This window comes from Oncorhynchus clarkii, unplaced genomic scaffold (genome assembly GCF_045791955.1).
Source record: "Oncorhynchus clarkii lewisi isolate Uvic-CL-2024 unplaced genomic scaffold, UVic_Ocla_1.0 unplaced_contig_8680_pilon_pilon, whole genome shotgun sequence".
Taxonomy (NCBI): domain Eukaryota; kingdom Metazoa; phylum Chordata; class Actinopteri; order Salmoniformes; family Salmonidae; genus Oncorhynchus; species Oncorhynchus clarkii.
In genome coordinates this window covers 185,001-203,373 of record NW_027260929.1, presented here as the reverse complement: position 1 = coordinate 203,373, position 18,373 = coordinate 185,001, and the positions used below count along the sequence as shown (strand labels likewise).

General features: G+C 45.6%; 1 protein-coding gene across 1 annotated transcript; it reads right to left on the bottom strand.

Moving 5' to 3' along the window:
- Window positions 1-3,300: 3,300 nt before the first annotated feature.
- LOC139402262 (high-affinity choline transporter 1-like) lies at window positions 3,301-12,747 on the bottom strand. The gene is made up of 9 exons (XM_071146360.1): window positions 12,663-12,747; window positions 11,851-12,101; window positions 11,256-11,369; window positions 9,586-9,741; window positions 9,042-9,190; window positions 8,403-8,546; window positions 7,175-7,328; window positions 4,537-4,754; window positions 3,301-4,390 (listed from the first exon to the last, which is right to left on the bottom strand). Exons 2-9 carry the CDS (start codon window positions 12,035-12,037, stop codon window positions 3,734-3,736), a joined length of 1,779 nt encoding a protein of 592 aa, XP_071002461.1. The 5' UTR covers window positions 12,038-12,101; window positions 12,663-12,747; the 3' UTR covers window positions 3,301-3,733.
- Between the last annotated feature and the right edge of the window lie 5,626 nt (window positions 12,748-18,373).

Here is an 18,373-nt window from a genome sequence, read left to right as displayed (position 1 = left end):
CTGGCTTCCAGAGTCGCCCTACCAATCGACACTGGCTTCCAGAGTCCCCTACAAATCAACGCTGGCTTCCAGAGTCCCCTACCAATCGACGCTGGCTTCCAGAGTCCCCTACCAATCGACGCTGGCTATCAGAGTCACCCTACCAATCGACGCTGGCTATCAGAGTCGCCTACCAATCGACGCTGGCTTTCAGAGTCCCCTACCAATCGACGCTGGCTATCAGAGTCGCCTACCAATCGATGCTGGCTTTCAGAGTCCCCTACCAATCGACGCTGGCTATCAGAGTCCTCTACCAATTGACGCTGGCTTCCAGAGTCGCCCTACCAATCGACGCTGGATTCCAGAGCCGCCCTACCAATCAATGCTGGTTTCCAGAGTCCCCTACCAATTGACGCTGGCTTCCAGAGTCCCCTACCAATCGATGCTGGCTATCAGAGTCCCCTACCAATAGAGAGTCTTCTCTCTCTCCTCAGTGACAGGACTAGACTATAGTTAACAGGAGGGTAACCATTAGTCTTCTCTCTCTCCTCAGTGACAGGACTAGACTATAGTTAACGGGAAGGTAACCATTAGTCTTCTCTCTCTCCTCAGTGACAGGAATAGACTATAGTTAACAGGAGAGTAACCATTAGTCTTCTCTCTCTCCTCAGTGACAGGACTAGACTATAGTTAACGGGAAGGTAACCATTAGAGAGTCTTCTCTCTCTCCTCAGTGACAGGACTAGACTATAGTTAACAGGAAGGTAACCATTAGTCTTCTCTCTCTCCTCAGTGACAGGACTAGACTATAGTTAACAGGAGAGTAACCATTAGTCTTCTCTCTCTCCTCAGTGACAGGACTAGACTATAGTTAACGGGAAGGTAACCATTAGAGAGTCTTGTCTCTCTCTCTTTCGGCCGCCATTTTAAAACATCTCCCTGAGAGAGAAGAGCAACAGAGAGCTGTGATTGGGAGGCTGGGAGGGTTCATTGTGATGTCAGACGGTCTCTCTCTCTCTCTCCCATTTTAAAACATCTCCCTGAGAGAGAAGAGCAACAGAGAGCTGTGGTTGGGAGGCTTGGAGGGTTCATTGTGATGTCAGACGGTCTCTCTCTCTCTCTCTCTCCCATTTTAAAACATCTCCCTGAGAGAGAAGAGCAACAAAGAGCTGTGGTTGGGAGGCTGGGTGGGTTCATTGTGATGTCAGACGGTCTCTCTCTCTCTCTCTCTCCCATTTTAAAACATCTCCCTGAGAGAGAAGAGCAACAGAGAGCTGTGGTTGGGAGGCTGGGTGGGTTCATTGTGATGTCAGACGGGGAAAATGACAAACAGCAACAACAGGAACATTTACAAATCCCCCGAAGGCCTGATGATAAACTACTGTATGCAGATACACTAAACTGTACCATGGTGTCGCCCTGAAAATCCACATTCCCCATGAGAACATGTTGATATAGGACTGTTTTCTATAACGACAGCGCAACAACTAAAACATTAGACATGAACTTGTTTAAATAATATAATTTATTCCATTTCAGCGTTGTTTCTTTTTAAGACATCAAAAATAAATAAAGATGTAGTAAGATTTAGTAAGATTTAGTAAGATTTAGTAAGGGGTCTCTGATATATAACTCTTACCAGCATCGTCTGTCTAAAACGTATTTCTTCACATTATATACAAACACATATTATTATTATATATTATATACAAACACATATTATTATTATATATTATATACAAACACATATTATTATTATATATTATATACAAACACATATTATTATTATATATTATATACAAACACATATTATTATTATATATTATATACAAACACATATTATTATTATATATTATATACAAACACATATTATTACTATTATATTATATACAGATATACATATTATTATTATATATTATATACAAACACATATTATTATTATATATTATATACAAACACATATTATTATTATATATTATATACAAACACATATTATTATTATATATTATATACAAACACATATTATTATTATATATTATATACAAACACATATTATTATTATATATTATATACAAACACATATTATTATTATATATTATATACAGAAACACATATTATTACTATTATATTATATACAGATATACACGCCACACAAAATACTGTACAATGCTGTTGACAACAATACGTACATACATTTATGTATGTGGAACCCACAGAATAACCCAGTAGGGCCTTTAGTAATAACCCAGTAGGGCCTTTAGTAATAACCCAGTAGGGCCTTTAGCAATAACCCAGTAGGGCCTTTAGTAATAACCCAGTAGGGCCTTTAGTAATAACCCAGTAAGGCCTTTAGTAATAACCCAGTAAGGCCTTTAGTAATAACCCAGTAGGGCCTTTAGTAATAACCCAGTAAGGCCTTTAGTAATAACCCAGTAAGGCTGTATATAGACAGGCCTTTAGTAATAACCCAGTAGGGTCTTTAGTAATAACCCAGTAAGGCTGTATATATTAATTAAAGCCATTAAATTACTACATTTTACTATAAATACTTTGCCGTTTGATTCCATTCATGTAGATTTTATATCATTAATTTAAAAAAATCAGGTATACCCAACATTGAATGAATCAAAATGAGTTGCGTGTGTTGTATTGCACAGTGCTGTAAATCGACTACCGATTTCTAAATGTTTTCTACTCAACATGATAATAGAGTATTGTTTTGTTTTTTAAAGGATATTAAAATGTTTGAAATAACCTCTTATGATAATCTGCTGTCTATACTAGGATATAATTCACAGTAACAGCATTTTTGGGGGTGGGGGGAGCCATTTGAATTCAATACCTGATTTCCCTCGTCCATCATCCTGATTTCCCTAGTCCATCATCCTGAACCAGTATCCAACAGTACAGTGGATTGAACACAGGAATATGCCATGTCACAAAATATCCACAAATCAGATTTGATGATTGATCAATTATTGTCCGTCTGCTTATTTGATTAGAGATGTTTCTGATGTCTCTGTTCATGTCCAATGGGATTACTGATTTATCACCCACGGTCATTTCATCACAGAGAGAGAGTTCAGGTCTGATTACGTACCAACATGGCGGTCCATTCTCCACTGGTGACACACATTCAGCAGCAACATTAGCCTGGTCTCTTATGTCAAGGACACTGCGCCAATGATGTCCTCTTATCTCCGTGACATCTATTCTGTCCCATCTTCATAATGTCCTCTTATCTCCGTGCCATCTATTCTGTTACATCTTCATAATGTCCTCTTATCTCCGTGCCATCTATTCTGTTACATCTTCATAATGTCCTCTTATCTCCGTGCCATCTATTCTGTCCCATCTTCATAATGTCCTCTTATTTTAACCTTTATTAAACGAGGCAAGTCAGCTTAAGAACAAATTCTTATTTACAATGACGGCCTACCGGGGGACAGTGGGTTCAACTGCCTGGTTCAGGGGGCAGAACGACAGATTTTTTTACCTTATCAGCTCGGGGGATCCGATCTTGCAACCTTTCGTTTACTAGTCCAACGCTCTAACTACCAGGCTACCCTGCCGCCCAGATAGATGGCATTATCTCTATGCCATCTATTCTGTTCCATCTCCATAACTCACCTGGCCGTGATGTGGATCAAATTAAAGTGGTTAAATAGCAAACGAGTCAAAATGTGTATTTCAGTCTTTGTCATTTCAGTCCTCTCTTTAGTCTCTTTACGTTCCGGGGTTCAAGGTCCGGGGTTTAGTCCAGGGTCTCGTGGTTGGGGCTGTCTTCGGGACTCGAGTCCTCCTCAGCCAGAGTGTCTCTGCGGGTGAACGTAGCCGCCAGTTGAACGCTGAGCCGTGGTTTGACAGGCGCCATCTCAGACAGCACGATGGTGTTACGGTTGACCAACGTGGTCTTGTCCATGTTCTCTATGCTGTGCTGGGCCAACACCGCGTCCAGGAAGTCATACTTGGGCAACAACTTGCCGCTCTCAAACAGATACTTGGCCAGGTAGGAGAAAGCCACGTTGCCCAGGAAGGAGGCCAACATGGAGACGGTCTTAAACGGGAACTTCTGCACCACGATGTGTTCCACCTCTCCAGTCAGATGATGGATCCGGTCCTCTATCTGCCAGCCGGGGTAGTAGATGAAGGGGGGTAGTGAGAGGTAGGGTTCCCCTCCTCCGATCCTCAGGATCAGACCAAAGACGTAAGCAGCAACGGAACCGTACGTGTTGGTTCCCTTGACGAAGAGAACGGAGATGAGCTGAGGGAAGATGATAACGTAGACCAGGTCGGAGCTCAGGTACCACAGCCCGTACACCGTCCCCGTTAGCAACGCCATCGCCGTGGCCAGGCCGCCGAACACAAAGATGGTGACACGCATCACCCACACGATCTCGGTGTCCGATGCCTGGGGGGAAGGGGGGGTACAACATTACACAACACACACAACAACACAGAAAACAGTGGCTCAGCTGCTCCAATGTTGTTCAGATATTTTGTGAACAGGAAGTGGTAAGTGGTGTTTTTTTTAGTCCCGCCCCCTTCCCAACTCACCGATTGGCGGAAAGCCAGCTGGTAGATGTTCCGAGCAAACATGGAGCTAGCTGATAGGATGGAGGAGTCGGCAGATGACATCACGGCAGCAGAGACCGCCCCCAGGCCGAAGAAGGAGACGAAGGGAGGACAGAGGTACTGGAGGACTATGGGTAATATCATGTCTGCCTGGTCCCTCTCCTTGGGAGGTACAGGTCCATACGGCGTCTGGTTCCAGTCTGAGGAACACAACATATCATTTAGAACCTGGAACCACAGCTGAATCTAAAGGCCTCCCTTTCTCTGGTTCTAGTCTGAGGAACATGAGGAACAGTACACACAACAGTCAAGAACCCAGAACCAAGAACTTAGAATGTAGACAGTGGTCAAACTAAGGAACCTACTGAAGAACTACAACTGTGGAAGAACAGCGGTCAAAGGAACCCACTAAAGAACTACAACTGTGGAAGAAGAGTGGTCAAAGGAACCCAAAAAAGAACTACAACTGTGGAAGAAGAGCGGTCAAAGGAACCCACTAAAGAACTACAACTGTGGAAGAACAGAGGTCAAAGGAACCTACTAAAGAACTACAACTGTGGAAGAAGAGCAGTCAAAGGAACCTACTAAAGAACTACAACTAACGTAGCATTTCACCTCCCATCACTGGACGTAGTCCTACTGTAACTATATATCACCCCTTAACGTAGCATTTCACCTCCCGTAGTCCTACTGTAACTATATATCACCCCTTAACGTAGCATTTCACCTCCCGTAGTCCTACTGTAACTATATATCACCCCTTAACGTAGCATTTCACCTCCCATCACTGGACGTAGTCCTACTGTAACTATATATCACCAATTAACGTATCATTTCACCTCCCATCACTGGACGTAGTCCTACTGTAACCATATATCACCCCTTAACGTAGCATTTTACCTCACGTAGTCCTACTGTAACTATATATCATCCCTTAACGTAGCATTTCACCTCCCGTCACTGGACTTAGTCCTACTGTAACTATATATCAACCCTTAACGTAACATTTCACCTCACGTAGTACTGTAACTATATATCACCCCTTAACGTAGCATTTCACCTCACGTAGTCCTACTGTAACCATATATCGCCCCTTAACGTAGCATTTCACATCACGTAGTCTTACTGTAACTATATATCACCCCTTAACGTAGCATTTCACCTCCCGTCACTGGACGTAGTCCTACTGTAACTATATATCATTCCTTAACGTAGCATTTCACCTCCCGTCACTGGACGTAGTCCTACTGTAACTATATATCAACCCTTAACGTAGCATTTCACCTCACGTAGTACTGTAACTATATATCACCCCATAACGTAGCATTTCACCTCACGTAGTCCTAGTGCAACTATATATCACCCCTTAACGTAGCATTTTACCCCACGTAGTCCTACTGTAACTATATATCAACCCTTAACGTAGCATTTCACCTCCCATCACTGGACGTAGTCCTACTGTAACTATATATCATCCCTTAACGTAGCATTTCACCTCCCGTCACTGGACGTAGTCTTACTGTAACGATATATCACCCCTTAACGTAGCATTTCACCTCACGTAGTACTGTAACTATATATCATCCCTTAACGTAGCATTTCACCTCCCGTCACTGGATGTAGTCTTACTGTAACTATATATCACCCCTTAACGTAGCATTTCACCTCCCATCACTGGACGTAGTCCTACTGTAACCATATATCACCCCTTAACGTAGCATTTCACCTCCCATCACTGGACGTAGTCTTACTGTAACTATATATCACCCCTTAACGTAGCATTTCACCTCCCATTCCCGACTGAGTGTACAGACAGTGATTCAGCAGGACTTTGATGCTGGAGTTAAAACCTGGAGATCAAAACTAATTCAGTCCCTTCTGCTTCTCCTCAGATGTAATATTTACAAAGTTCACAGTAGTAAACGGAGAGATGCAGAGAGAGAGAGAGAGGGAGGGGGAGAGAGAGCGAGAGAGAGAGAGACAGAGAGGAAGGGAGGGGGAGACAGACAGAGAGAGACGGAGAGAGACAGAGAGAAAGAGACAGAGAGAGCGGGAGGGGGAGAGAGAAAGAGACAGAGAGAGAGAGAGAGAGAGAGGTTGAGAACGATCCTCCATAATGGATGAAGGGACCAGCTGCTGATGTTTTTTAGGAGCTTTCCAGAGATCTGAGGGGAACATGGTTACACCCTGAGGTGTCCCCCGGACCCCCTCCCCCCCCAACGCTTAGCAGGGGGACATACCTCTGGAATATGTGTCATCATTAGGCTACCAGATGAGGAACTCTCAATCAGACGTTTGGGAATGTTAGGAAAACAACTAACAACTGTAGATCAACCAACACGACAGAACGACATGTCCTAGTTAGAACCGCTCATACATAAAGGAACTGTACCCCAGGTGTGTGTGTGTGTGTGTCTCACCTGTGGAGGCCCCTATAGCCCCGATCATTACTGAGGGCACGGCCATGACCAGGCACCCTGTGTGTGTGTGTGTGTGTGTGTGTGTGTGTGTGTGTGTGTGTGTGTGTGTGTGTGTGTGTGTGTGTGTGTGTGTGTGTGTGTGTGTGTGTGTGTGTGTGTGTGTGTGTGTGTGTGTGTGTGTGTGTCCCTGCGTGTCTCACCTGTGGAGGCCCCTATAGCCCCGATCATTACTGAGGGCACGGCCATGACCAGGCACCCTGCAGCGGCGATGAACGAGAGCACCTGGGCGTACGTAGCTGAAGAGGCAGAGAGAACCCGTTGAAAATATACCTGCCAGGGAATCCCCCCCAACATCTAGAACACAGAGAGGAGATAGTGAATTCATCTAGAACACAGAGAGGAGATAGTGAATTCATCTAGAATGGAAAGAGGAGATAGTGAATTCATCTAGAACACAGAGAGGAGATAGTGAATTAATCTAGAATGGAAAGAGGAGATAGTGAATTCATCTAGAATGGAAAGAGGAGATAGTGAGTTAATTTAGATTACAGAGAGGAGATAGTGAATTCCTCTAGAATGGAAAAAGGAGATAGTGAATTCATCTAGAATAGAAAGAGGAGATAGTGAATTCATCTAGAACACAGAGAGGAGATAGTGAATTCAACAGTAAGTATCATTACAATCAGAACATAATCACTACTCCTTAAACAATAAATATTCTGTCTGCTGGAGTATCAGAACCAGTCTTATCCAGAACCAGTCTTATCCAGAACCAGTCCTATCCAGACCCAGTCCTATTCAGAACCAGAACCAGTCCTATCCAGACCCAGTCCTATCCAGACCCAGTCTTATCCAGTTCTGTACGTACCAGCAGACAGAACCAGTCTTATCCAGACCCAGTCCTATTCAGAACCAGTCCTATCCAGACCCAGTCTTATCCAGACCCAGTCTTATCCAGTTCTGTACGTACCAGCAGACAGAACCAGTCTTATCCAGAACCAGTCCTATCCAGACCCAGACCCAGTCCTATCCAGACCCAGTCTTATCCAGACTCAGTCCTATCCAGACCCAGTCTTATCCAGAACCAGTCCTATCCAGACCCAGTCTTATCCAGACCCAGTCTTATCCAGACCCAGTCCTATCCAGACCCAGTACTATCCAGATCCAGTCCTATCCAGAACCAGACCCAGTCCTTTCCAGAACCAGTCCTATCCAGAACCAGACCCAGTCCTATCCAGACCCAGTCCTATCCAGACCCAGTTCTATCCAGACCCGGTCCTATCCAGAACCAGACCCAGTCCTTTCCAGACCCGGTCCTATCCAGAACCAGACCCAGTCCTTTCCAGACCCAGTCCTATCCAGAACCAGACCCAGTCCTATCCAGACCCAGTCCTATCCAGACCCAGTCCTATCCAGTACTGTACGTACCAGCAGACAGAAGTTGTCTATCCAGACCCAGGCGTCTTCTCTCTTGATGTTTCCCTTCCAGGGAGCTTGGTAGATCTCCTTCACTGCACTGATCTTGATGTCAGACACCGCTGGGTTGCTCAGAGCGAACGGTACTGAAACCCACTGACACCGAGGCAGAGACAACATCAACCCTGGGTCAAACACACACTGCTACAGCCGGAATGTCACGTTTTAAATAGTTGTAGAAATATAGAATCATGTTTTTAATAGTTGTAGATATATAGAATCATGTTTTTAATAGTTGTAGATATATAGAATCATGTTTTTAATAGTTGTAGAAATATAGAATCATGTTTTTAATAGTTGTAGATATATAGAATCATGTTTTTAATAGTTGTAGATATATAGAATCATGTTTTTAATAGTTGTAGATATATAGAATCATGTTTTTAATAGTTGTAGATATATAGAATCATGTTTTTAATAGTTGTAGATATATAGAACCATGTTTTTAATAGTAAGAGTTGTGCCTATTCCTTCTCAAATTCTTTCACATGTTTCAGCTACAATGGAACCCAACAGAATGGTCCCAAAAGTACAAACTCCCTAGCCAAATGAAGTCCAGCTGAAATAAGTGGTCCGGGCCGAGTGTCTCACCAGTCCCAGGAAGATACAGAAGAGTTGCACCACGTCGGTGTAGGCTACAGAATACAGACCTCCGACTAGCGTGTAGAAGATCGCAATACAGGCTGAGATCACCACAGACATCTTGATGTTTATGTCTATGATCACACTCAGCGTGGCTCCTAGAGGATCAGACAGACAGGGACCTGGTCAGAGATAGTAACAACACAGACAGAGATCACCACAGACATCTTGATGTTTATGTCTATGATCACACTCAGCGTGGCTCCTAGAGAACAGACAGACCTGGTCAGAGATAGTAACAACACAGACAGAGATCACCACAGACATCTTGATGTTTATGTCTATGATCACACTCAGCGTGGCTCCTAGAGGAACAGACAGACCTGGTCAGAGATAGTAACAACACAGACAGAGATCACCACAGACATCTTGATGTTTATGTCTATGATCACACTCAGCGTGGCTCCTAGAGGATCAGACAGACCTGGTCAGAGATAGTAACAACACAGACAGAGATCACCACTGTGCTGTAATATCATTCATAATAACTTACCCAGAGCAGATAAAATGGCCGCCGACCAGAAGATCTCTCCCATTAGAGCAGGTATGAAGAGCAGACCACCCATCCTCTTCCCATACTTCTGCTGGAAAGGGTCCAGCATGGTGACATAACCTCTGGAGCGCATGGGCTTGGCGAAGAACAGACCTCCTGCACACGGCAAGCATGTTGGCAGGTTTAATAAACGCACAGGACATTGGGGATTTTCAGAGGAATGTCAAATATATGATGGATTGTTTCACAAGTCTACGTTATTAAGTTTTATATTCCAAACTGTAGTCTATTGTACGGTGCATTTGAAAAGTATTCAGACCCCTTGACTTTTTCCACATTTTGTTACCTTGTTCTAAAATTGTTTTTTTTTTAATTACCCTCATCACTCTATGCACAATACCCCTATAATGACATCACAATACCCCATAATGACATCACAATACCTCATAATGACATCACAATACCCAATAATGACATCACAATACCCCATAATGACATCACAATACCCCATAATGACAAAGCGAAAACCGTTTTTCAGAAATGTTTGCAAATGTATTAAAAATAAAAAACAGAAATACCTTATTGACATAAGTATTCAGACCCTTTGCTATGAGACTATATTGAGCTCAGGTCCATCCTGTTTCCATTGATCGTCCTTGAGATGTTTCAACAACTTGATTGGAGTCCACCTGTTGTAAATTCAATTGATTGGACATGATTTGGAAAGGCACACAGCTGTCTATATAAGGTCCTACAGTTGACATCGCATGTCAGAGCAAAAAACAAGCCATGAAGTTGAAGAAATTGTCGTTTGAGCGCCGAGACAGGATTGAGTCGAAGTACAGATCTAGGGAAGGGTACCAAAAAATGTCTGTAGCATCGAAGGTCCCCAAGAACATCATTCTTAAATGGAAGAAGTTTGGATCCACCAAGACTCTTCCTAGAGCTGGCCACCCGGCCAAACTGAGCAATCGGGGGAGAAGGGCCTTGGTCAGGGAGGTGACCAAGAACCTGATGGTCTCTCTGACAGAGTTCCAGAGTTCCTCTGTGGAGATGGGAGAACCTTCCAGAAGGACAACCATCTCTGCAGCACTCCACCAATCAGGCCTTTATGGTGGAGTGGCCAGATAGAAGCCACTCCTTAGTAAAAGGCACATGACAGCCCGCTTGGAGTTTGTCAAAAGGCACCTAAAGGACTCTCAGACCATGAGAAACAAGATTCTCTGGTCTGATGAAACCAAGATTGAACTCTTTGGCCTGAATGCCAAGCGTCACGTCTGGAGGAAACCTGGCACCATCCCTACGGTGAAGCATGGTGGTGGCAGCATCATGCTGTGTGGATGTTTTTCAACGGCAGGGACTGGGAGACTAGTCAGGATCGAGGCAAAGCTGAACTGAGCAAAGTACAGAGATCCTTGATGAAAACCTGCTCCAGAGCGCTCAGGACCTCAGACTGGGGCGAAGGTTCACCTTCCAACAGGACAACAACCCAAAGCACACAGCCAAGACAACGCAGGAGCGGCTTCGGGACAAGTCTCTGAATGTCCTTGAGTTGCCCAGCCAGAGCCCTGACAATTTAATCCATTTTAGAATAAGGCTGTAAGGTAACAGAATTCAAGGGGTCTGAATAGTTCCCGAACGCACTGTTTATTATTAACGAGATGACTCACCTACGACTAGACTTAGCGCATATCCAAAAGGCGCTTGTGCCCAAGCCAAGCCGTAACCAGGAAGATATACGTACTCCGCCGTTCCGTTGATGTATCCGCCACCAACCCAGGTCGCTGCAATGACAACAACTAAACATAAATGTTCAGCCTACAGTAATTCACAGAGTCAAATCATGATTTACCCGATGCGTGTCAATCCAAACGACAAGGTGACAACATTCCGCGCATAAGAATTATGCTTGAAAATGGTCTGATCATGAGTTTCTTCACGGAATAATGTATTTTTTAAAAATCTGTAAACTATGATAAATAAAATATGTAAAGTAAAGCTGTTCAATGCTGCAATTCAACATGTTAGTTAGTGTCTTTAGTTAAACGCCTTTCCCCTAACCATCGAGCATGAGTTATCAAATTGAAGTAGCCTATACATTTTTTACAACCGGTTTTTATATTAATCAAGTAAAACATTTTTAAAAAAAGGGTATAGTCCTACAACATTCTGTTAGTAAACTTTCAGAATCACCTTTATTTAGAAATCAACTTACAAATAGAACATCGACTGGCCTATCTCAATCATTCACACAATGAAACTCACCGGTCATGGTAAAACCACCAACAAATAAACCAATGTCCCTTCCACCAACCATGATGGTTTCACTGCGGTCTGTGCCCTCCGCCTCCCCGGCGTGTTTGTTCTTCCACGCTGCCCAGATCCCCACCGCAAGGATCAGAACGTAGAAGAGGGCGATCGCCGCCAGTCCCTCCACGTGGATACCGGTCATCTTGTCTTGTTTTTAGCTCGAGTTGAGCCGCGTGTCTTCGCTAGAAACCGGGTGGCATTGAGACCTGCGTGGATGGGGTGCGGAGAGAGAGTGAACATTGTAGTGGCAGTGAAGGGATGGATGAAATAGACTAAAAGACCAAATAAAGACCAAACATTATACTTGTAATTATATTTTCGTTAGATTTATTATGTTACTATTTTAGAACATCAGAACATCTAGAACATTTAGAACATCAGACAACAGTCTTCATTTTTTTTTAAATCCCTTAAATCACTAGTTTCCACAGTCTCTATGTATGTGCGTAAAAAAGCCCATTACGCACAACCGTCAGACAGTCCGTGGAGCTGTTGAGGCGTTAAACGGACTTCTTCTTCTTCTGATGGGAGAGTTGCAATATCACTACAAACATCTGACGTGAGTATTTAAAATATCAAATGTGTCCTTTTTTAAACACAACCCTCCTCAAATTGGACAATGATGGTATAGACTGTATCTGGAGCAATGGTAAAACACATAACGATATAGACTGATTTACTTTACAATGATGTAGAGATTCCTTTACGTGGTCTAACATGTCTTCAGCAACAACAACAACAACAACATGAGAAAATAGACAAGTTACCTGAAATGTCTCTTTTACCCGACACTTGAGGTGAAAGCCGCTTCTCAACGAGCTGGTGTACAGACAGACACTGGCCAGTGCGTTATCCTCCGGTACCCTGCTTGAAAACGAAGTAATGATCGACTAAGAGCTACGTGCTGAGATCGTCCCTCCGGGTGACTTTTATAAGAGACCCAGGTGGCGTCAGACGTCCGGTGTTCACGCGCGTCAGAGAGAGAAAAGTGAACATCTTGTTGATGAGAATAATGAGCACGAGAAACGTCACTGGGTTTTTCCTACCGCTGCTAGTGGTGTACGCAAGTGTATGAGAGAGAGGAAGAGAGAGAGAGAGAGATATAAAAAAAAGAGCGAGAGAGTCCACTGTGACTGACCCAAACATTAAGGAAAGCTTTGACTATATACAGACTCAGTGAGCATAGCCTTGCTATTGAGAAAGGCCGCCGTAGACAGACATGGCTCTCAAGAGAAGACAGGCTATGTGCTCACTGCCCACAAAACGAGGTGGAAACTGAGCTGCACTTCCTAACCTCCTGCCAAATGTATGATCATATTAGAGACACATATTTCTCTCAGATTACACAGATCCACAAAGAATTTGAAAACAAATCCAATTTTGATAAACTCCCATACATATATTGGGTGAATGGTGGCTGTCCATGGTGCTGAACAATTATCGCTGTTGCAATTTTTTTAATTTATCTAGACAAGTCAGGTAAGAAAACAATATTATTTACAATGACGACCTAGGAACAGTGGGTTAACTGCCTTGTTCAAGGGCAGAACGACAGATGTCAGATGTTGACCTTGTCAGCTCGGGGATTCGATCCAGCAACCTTACGGTTACTGTCCCAACACTCCAACCACTAGACTACCTGCCTCCTCTACACTCTAACCACTAGGCTACCTGCCTCCTCTACACTCTAACCACTAGGCTACCAGCCTCCTCTACACTCTAACCACGAGGCTACCTGCCTCCTCTACACTCTAACCACTAGGCTACCAGCCTCCTCTACACTCTAACCACGAGGCTACCTGCCTCCTCCAAACTCTAACCACGAGGCTACCTGCCTCCTCAACACTCTAACCACTAGGCTACCAGCCTCCTCTACACTCTAACCACGAGGCTACCTGCCTCCTCCAAACTCTAACCACGAGGCTACCTGCCTCCTCAACACTCTAACCACTAGGCTACCTGCCTCCTCTACACTCTAACCACTAGGCTACCTGCCTCCTCTACACTCTAACCACTAGGCTACCTGCCTCCTCTACACTCTAACCACTAGGCTACAAGCCACCTCTACACTCTAACCACTAGGCTACCTACCTCCTCTACACTCTAACCACTAGACTACCTGCCTCCTCTACACTCTAACCACTAGGCTACCTACCTCCTCTACACTCTAACCACTAGACTACCTGCCTCCTCTACACTCTAACCACTAGACTACCTGCCTCCTCTACACTCTAACCACTAGACTACCTGCCTCCTCTACACTCTAACCACTAGGCTACCTGCCTCCTCTACACTCTAACCACTAGGCTACCTGCCTCCTCTACACTCTAACCACTAGGCTACCTGCCTCCTCTACACTCTAACCACTAGGCTACCTGCCTCCTCTACACTCTAACCACTAGACTACCTGCCTCCTCTACACTCTAACCACTAGACTACCTGCCTCCTCTACACTCTAACCACTAGGCTACCTGCCTCCTCTACACTCTAACCACTAGGCTACCTGCCTCCTCTACACTCTAACCACTAGGCTACCTGCCTCCTCTACACTCTAACCACTAGGCTACCTGCCTCCTCTACACTCTAACCACTAGGCTACCTGCCTCCTCTACACTCTAACCACTAGGCTACCTGCCTCCTCTACACTCTAACCACTAGACTACCTGCCTCCTCTACACTCTAACCACTAGACTACCTGCCTCCTCTACACTCTAACCACTAGGCTACCTGCCTCCTCTACACTCTAACCACTAGGCTACCTGCCTCCTCTACACTCTAACCACTAGGCTACCTGCCTCCTCTACACTCTAACCACTAGGCTACCTGCCTCCTCTACACTCTAACCACTAGGCTACCTGCCTCCTCTACACTCTAACCACTAGGCTACCTGCCTCCTCTACACTCTAACCACTAGACTACCTGCCTCCTCTACACTAACCACTAGACTACCTGCCTCCTCTACACTCTAACCACTAGGCTACCTGCCTCCTCTACACTCTAACCACTAGACTACCTGCCTCCTCTACACTCTAACCACTAGACTACCTGCCTCCTCTACACTCTAACCACTAGGCTACCTGCCTCCTCTACACTCTAACCACTAGGCTACCTGCCTCCTCTACACTCTAACCACTAGGCTACCTGCCTCCTCTACACTCTAACCACTAGGCTACCTGCCTCCTCTACACTCTAACCACTAGGCTACCTGCCTCCTCTACACTCTAACCACTAGGCTACAAGCCACCTCTACACTCTAACCACTAGGCTACCTACCTCCTCTACACTCTAACCACTAGACTACCTGCCTCCTCTACACTCTAACCACTAGACTACCTACCTCCTCTACACTCTAACCACTAGACTACCTGCCTCCTCTACACTCTAACCACTAGACTACCTGCCTCCTCTACACTCTAACCACTAGACTACCTGCCTCCTCTACACTCTAACCACTAGGCTACCTGCCTCCTCTACACTCTAACCACTAGGCTACCTGCCTCCTCTACACTCTAACCACTAGGCTACCTGCCTCCTCTACACTCTAACCACTAGGCTACCTGCCTCCTCTACACTCTAACCACTAGACTACCTGCCTCCTCTACACTCTAACCACTAGACTACCTGCCTCCTCTACACTCTAACCACTAGGCTACCTGCCTCCTCTACACTCTAACCACTAGGCTACCTGCCTCCTCTACACTCTAACCACTAGGCTACCTGCCTCCTCTACACTCTAACCACTAGGCTACCTGCCTCCTCTACACTCTAACCACTAGGCTACCTGCCTCCTCTACACTCTAACCACTAGACTACCTGCCTCCTCTACACTAACCACTAGACTACCTGCCTCCTCTACACTCTAACCACTAGGCTACCTGCCTCCTCTACACTCTAACCACTAGACTACCTGCCTCCTCTACACTCTAACCACTAGACTACCTGCCTCCTCTACACTCTAACCACTAGGCTACCTGCCTCCTCTACACTCTAACCACTAGGCTACCTGCCTCCTCTACACTCTAACCACTAGGCTACCTGCCTCCTCTACACTCTAACCACTAGGCTACCTGCCTCCTCTACACTCTAACCACTAGGCTACCTGCCTCCTCTACACTCTAACCACTAGGCTACCTGCCACCTCTACACTCTAACCACTAGACTACCAGCCTCCTCTACACTCTAACCACTAGGCTACCTGCCGCCTCTACACTCTAACCACTAGACTACCTGCCTCCTCTACACTCTAACCACTAGGCTACCTGCCTCCTCTACACTCTAACCACTAGGCTACCTGCCACCTCTACACTCTAACCACTAGACTACCTGCCTCCTCTACACTCTAACCACTAGACTACCTGCCGCCTCTACACTCTAACCACTAGACTACCTGCCTCCTCTACACTCTAACCACTAGGCTACCTGCCTCCTCTACACTCTAACCACTAGGCTACCTGCCACCTCTACACTCTAACCACTAGGCTACCTGCCTCCTCTACACTCTAACCACTAGACCACCTGCCTCCTCTACACTCTAACCACTAGGCTACCTGCCTCCTCTACACTCTAACCACTAGGCTACCTGCCACCTCTACACTCTAACCACTAGGCTACCTGCCTCCTCTACACTCTAACCACTAGACCACCTGCCTCCTCTACACTCTAACCACTAGGCTACCTGCCTCCTCTACACTCTAACCACTAGGCTACCTGCCTCCTCTACACTCTAACCACTAGGCTACCTGCCGTCCCTACACTCTAACCACTAGGCTACCTGCCTCCTCTACACTCTAACCACTAGGCTACCTGCCTCCTCTACACTCTAACCACTAGGCTACCTGCCTCCTCTACACTCTAACCACTAGGCTACCTGCCTCCTCTACACTCTATCCACTAGGCTACCAGCCACCTCTACACTCTAACCACTAGGCTACCCTGCCCCCTCTACACTCTAACCACTAGACTACCTGCCTCCTCTACACTCTAACCACTAGACTACCTGTCTCCTCTACACTCTAACCACTAGGCTACCCTGCCCCTTCTACACTCTAACCACTAGGCTACCTGCCTCCTCTACACTCTAACCACTAGACCACCTGCCTCCTCTACACTCTAACCACTAGGCTACCTGCCTCCTCTACACTCTAACCACTAGGCTACCTGCCTCCTCTACACTCTAACCACTAGGCTACCTGCCTCCTCTACACTCTAACCACTAGGCTACCTGCCTCCTCTACACTCTAACCACTAGGCTACCTGCCGTCCCTACACTCTAACCACTAGGCTACCTGCCTCCTCTACACTCTAACCACTAGGCTACCTGCCGTCCCTACACTCTAACCACTAGGCTACCTGCCTCCTCTGCACTCTAACCACTAGGCTACCTGCCTCCTCTACACTCTAACCACTAGACTACCTGCCTCCTCTACACTCTAACCACTAGACTACCTGCCTCCTCCACACTCTAACCACTAGGCTACCTGCCTCCTCTACACTCTAACCACTAGGCTACCTGCCTCCTCTACACTCTAACCACTAGGCTACCTGCCTCCTCTACACTCTAACCACTAGACTACCTACCTCCTCTACACTCTAACCACTAGGCTACCTGCCTCCTCTACACTCTAACCACTAGGCTACTTACCTCCTCTACACTCTAACCACTAGACTACCTACCTCCTCTACACTCTAACCACTATGCTACCTAACATTCTAACTGAAACGTTGTTTATCTCCAAACAGACAGTTCTGGTCTAACAGTAACTCCTTGCACGGAGTTCAAACCCTAATTGACAGATTCGGACGTGGTTGTTCTCTGAATAGATGAAAACAACAAGTTAACCACTTTAAATAAAGAAAAGAGGCCTTCGTTTCAGAGAGAAAAAAATAGTGGCCATTTCTCCCGTCTGTTTTGACTGAGCTGTGATTTAATTTAATAATCCAGTCTTGTCCTGGTGTTGAGACACCTAATTTATCTTTGAGCAACCTGACAGACAGCCAATTAAGAAGATCTGCAGGAGATCCATACAGAAGTTCTGTTTCCAGAGTTAAGAAACATCGTTTAGATCCAACAGACTAAATAGTTTTTCATCCACATTCATTCCCCATGGAGATGACAGCTTCTTCACATCCCAAACAGAGAGACCTCTTGGCACCAGTCTGGACGGCAGCACCACGCAGGCAGACGCCCAGTCACAGTCTCCTGCTCCAGCCTGTCTGTTGGTGCTCCCCCAGTCCCAGTCTCCTGCTCCAGCCTGTCTGTTGGTGCTCCCCCAGTCCCAGTCTCCTGCTCCAGCCTGTCTGTTGGTGCTCCCCCAGTCCCAGTCTCCTGCTCCAGCATGTCTGCCTGAAGTCCACGATGGTGCCCCCACTCACCCAGCTATACCTGTCTATGCTTTGTGTGAGAGAGAAAGACAGAGAGGGAGAGAGAGAGACAGAGACCGAGAGAGAGAGACAGAGACAGAGAGGTAAAAGAGAGAGA

What these genes read in the sequence shown, in the direction of transcription:
- LOC139402262 (XM_071146360.1), bottom strand. Translation starts at nt 12,037, where the DNA reads ATGACCGGTATCCACGTGGAGGGACTGGCGGCGATCGCCCTCTTCTAC. An exon ending in GGCCATTTTATCTGCTCTGG is followed by an intron (nt 9,191 to 9,585) that starts GTAAGTTATTAT and finishes CTGATCCTCTAG; the next exon opens with GAGCCACGCTGAGTGTGATC. An exon ending in GGCTATAGGGGCCTCCACAG is followed by an intron (nt 4,755 to 7,174) that starts GTGAGACACGCA and finishes TGTGTTCCTCAG; the next exon opens with ACTGGAACCAGACGCCGTAT.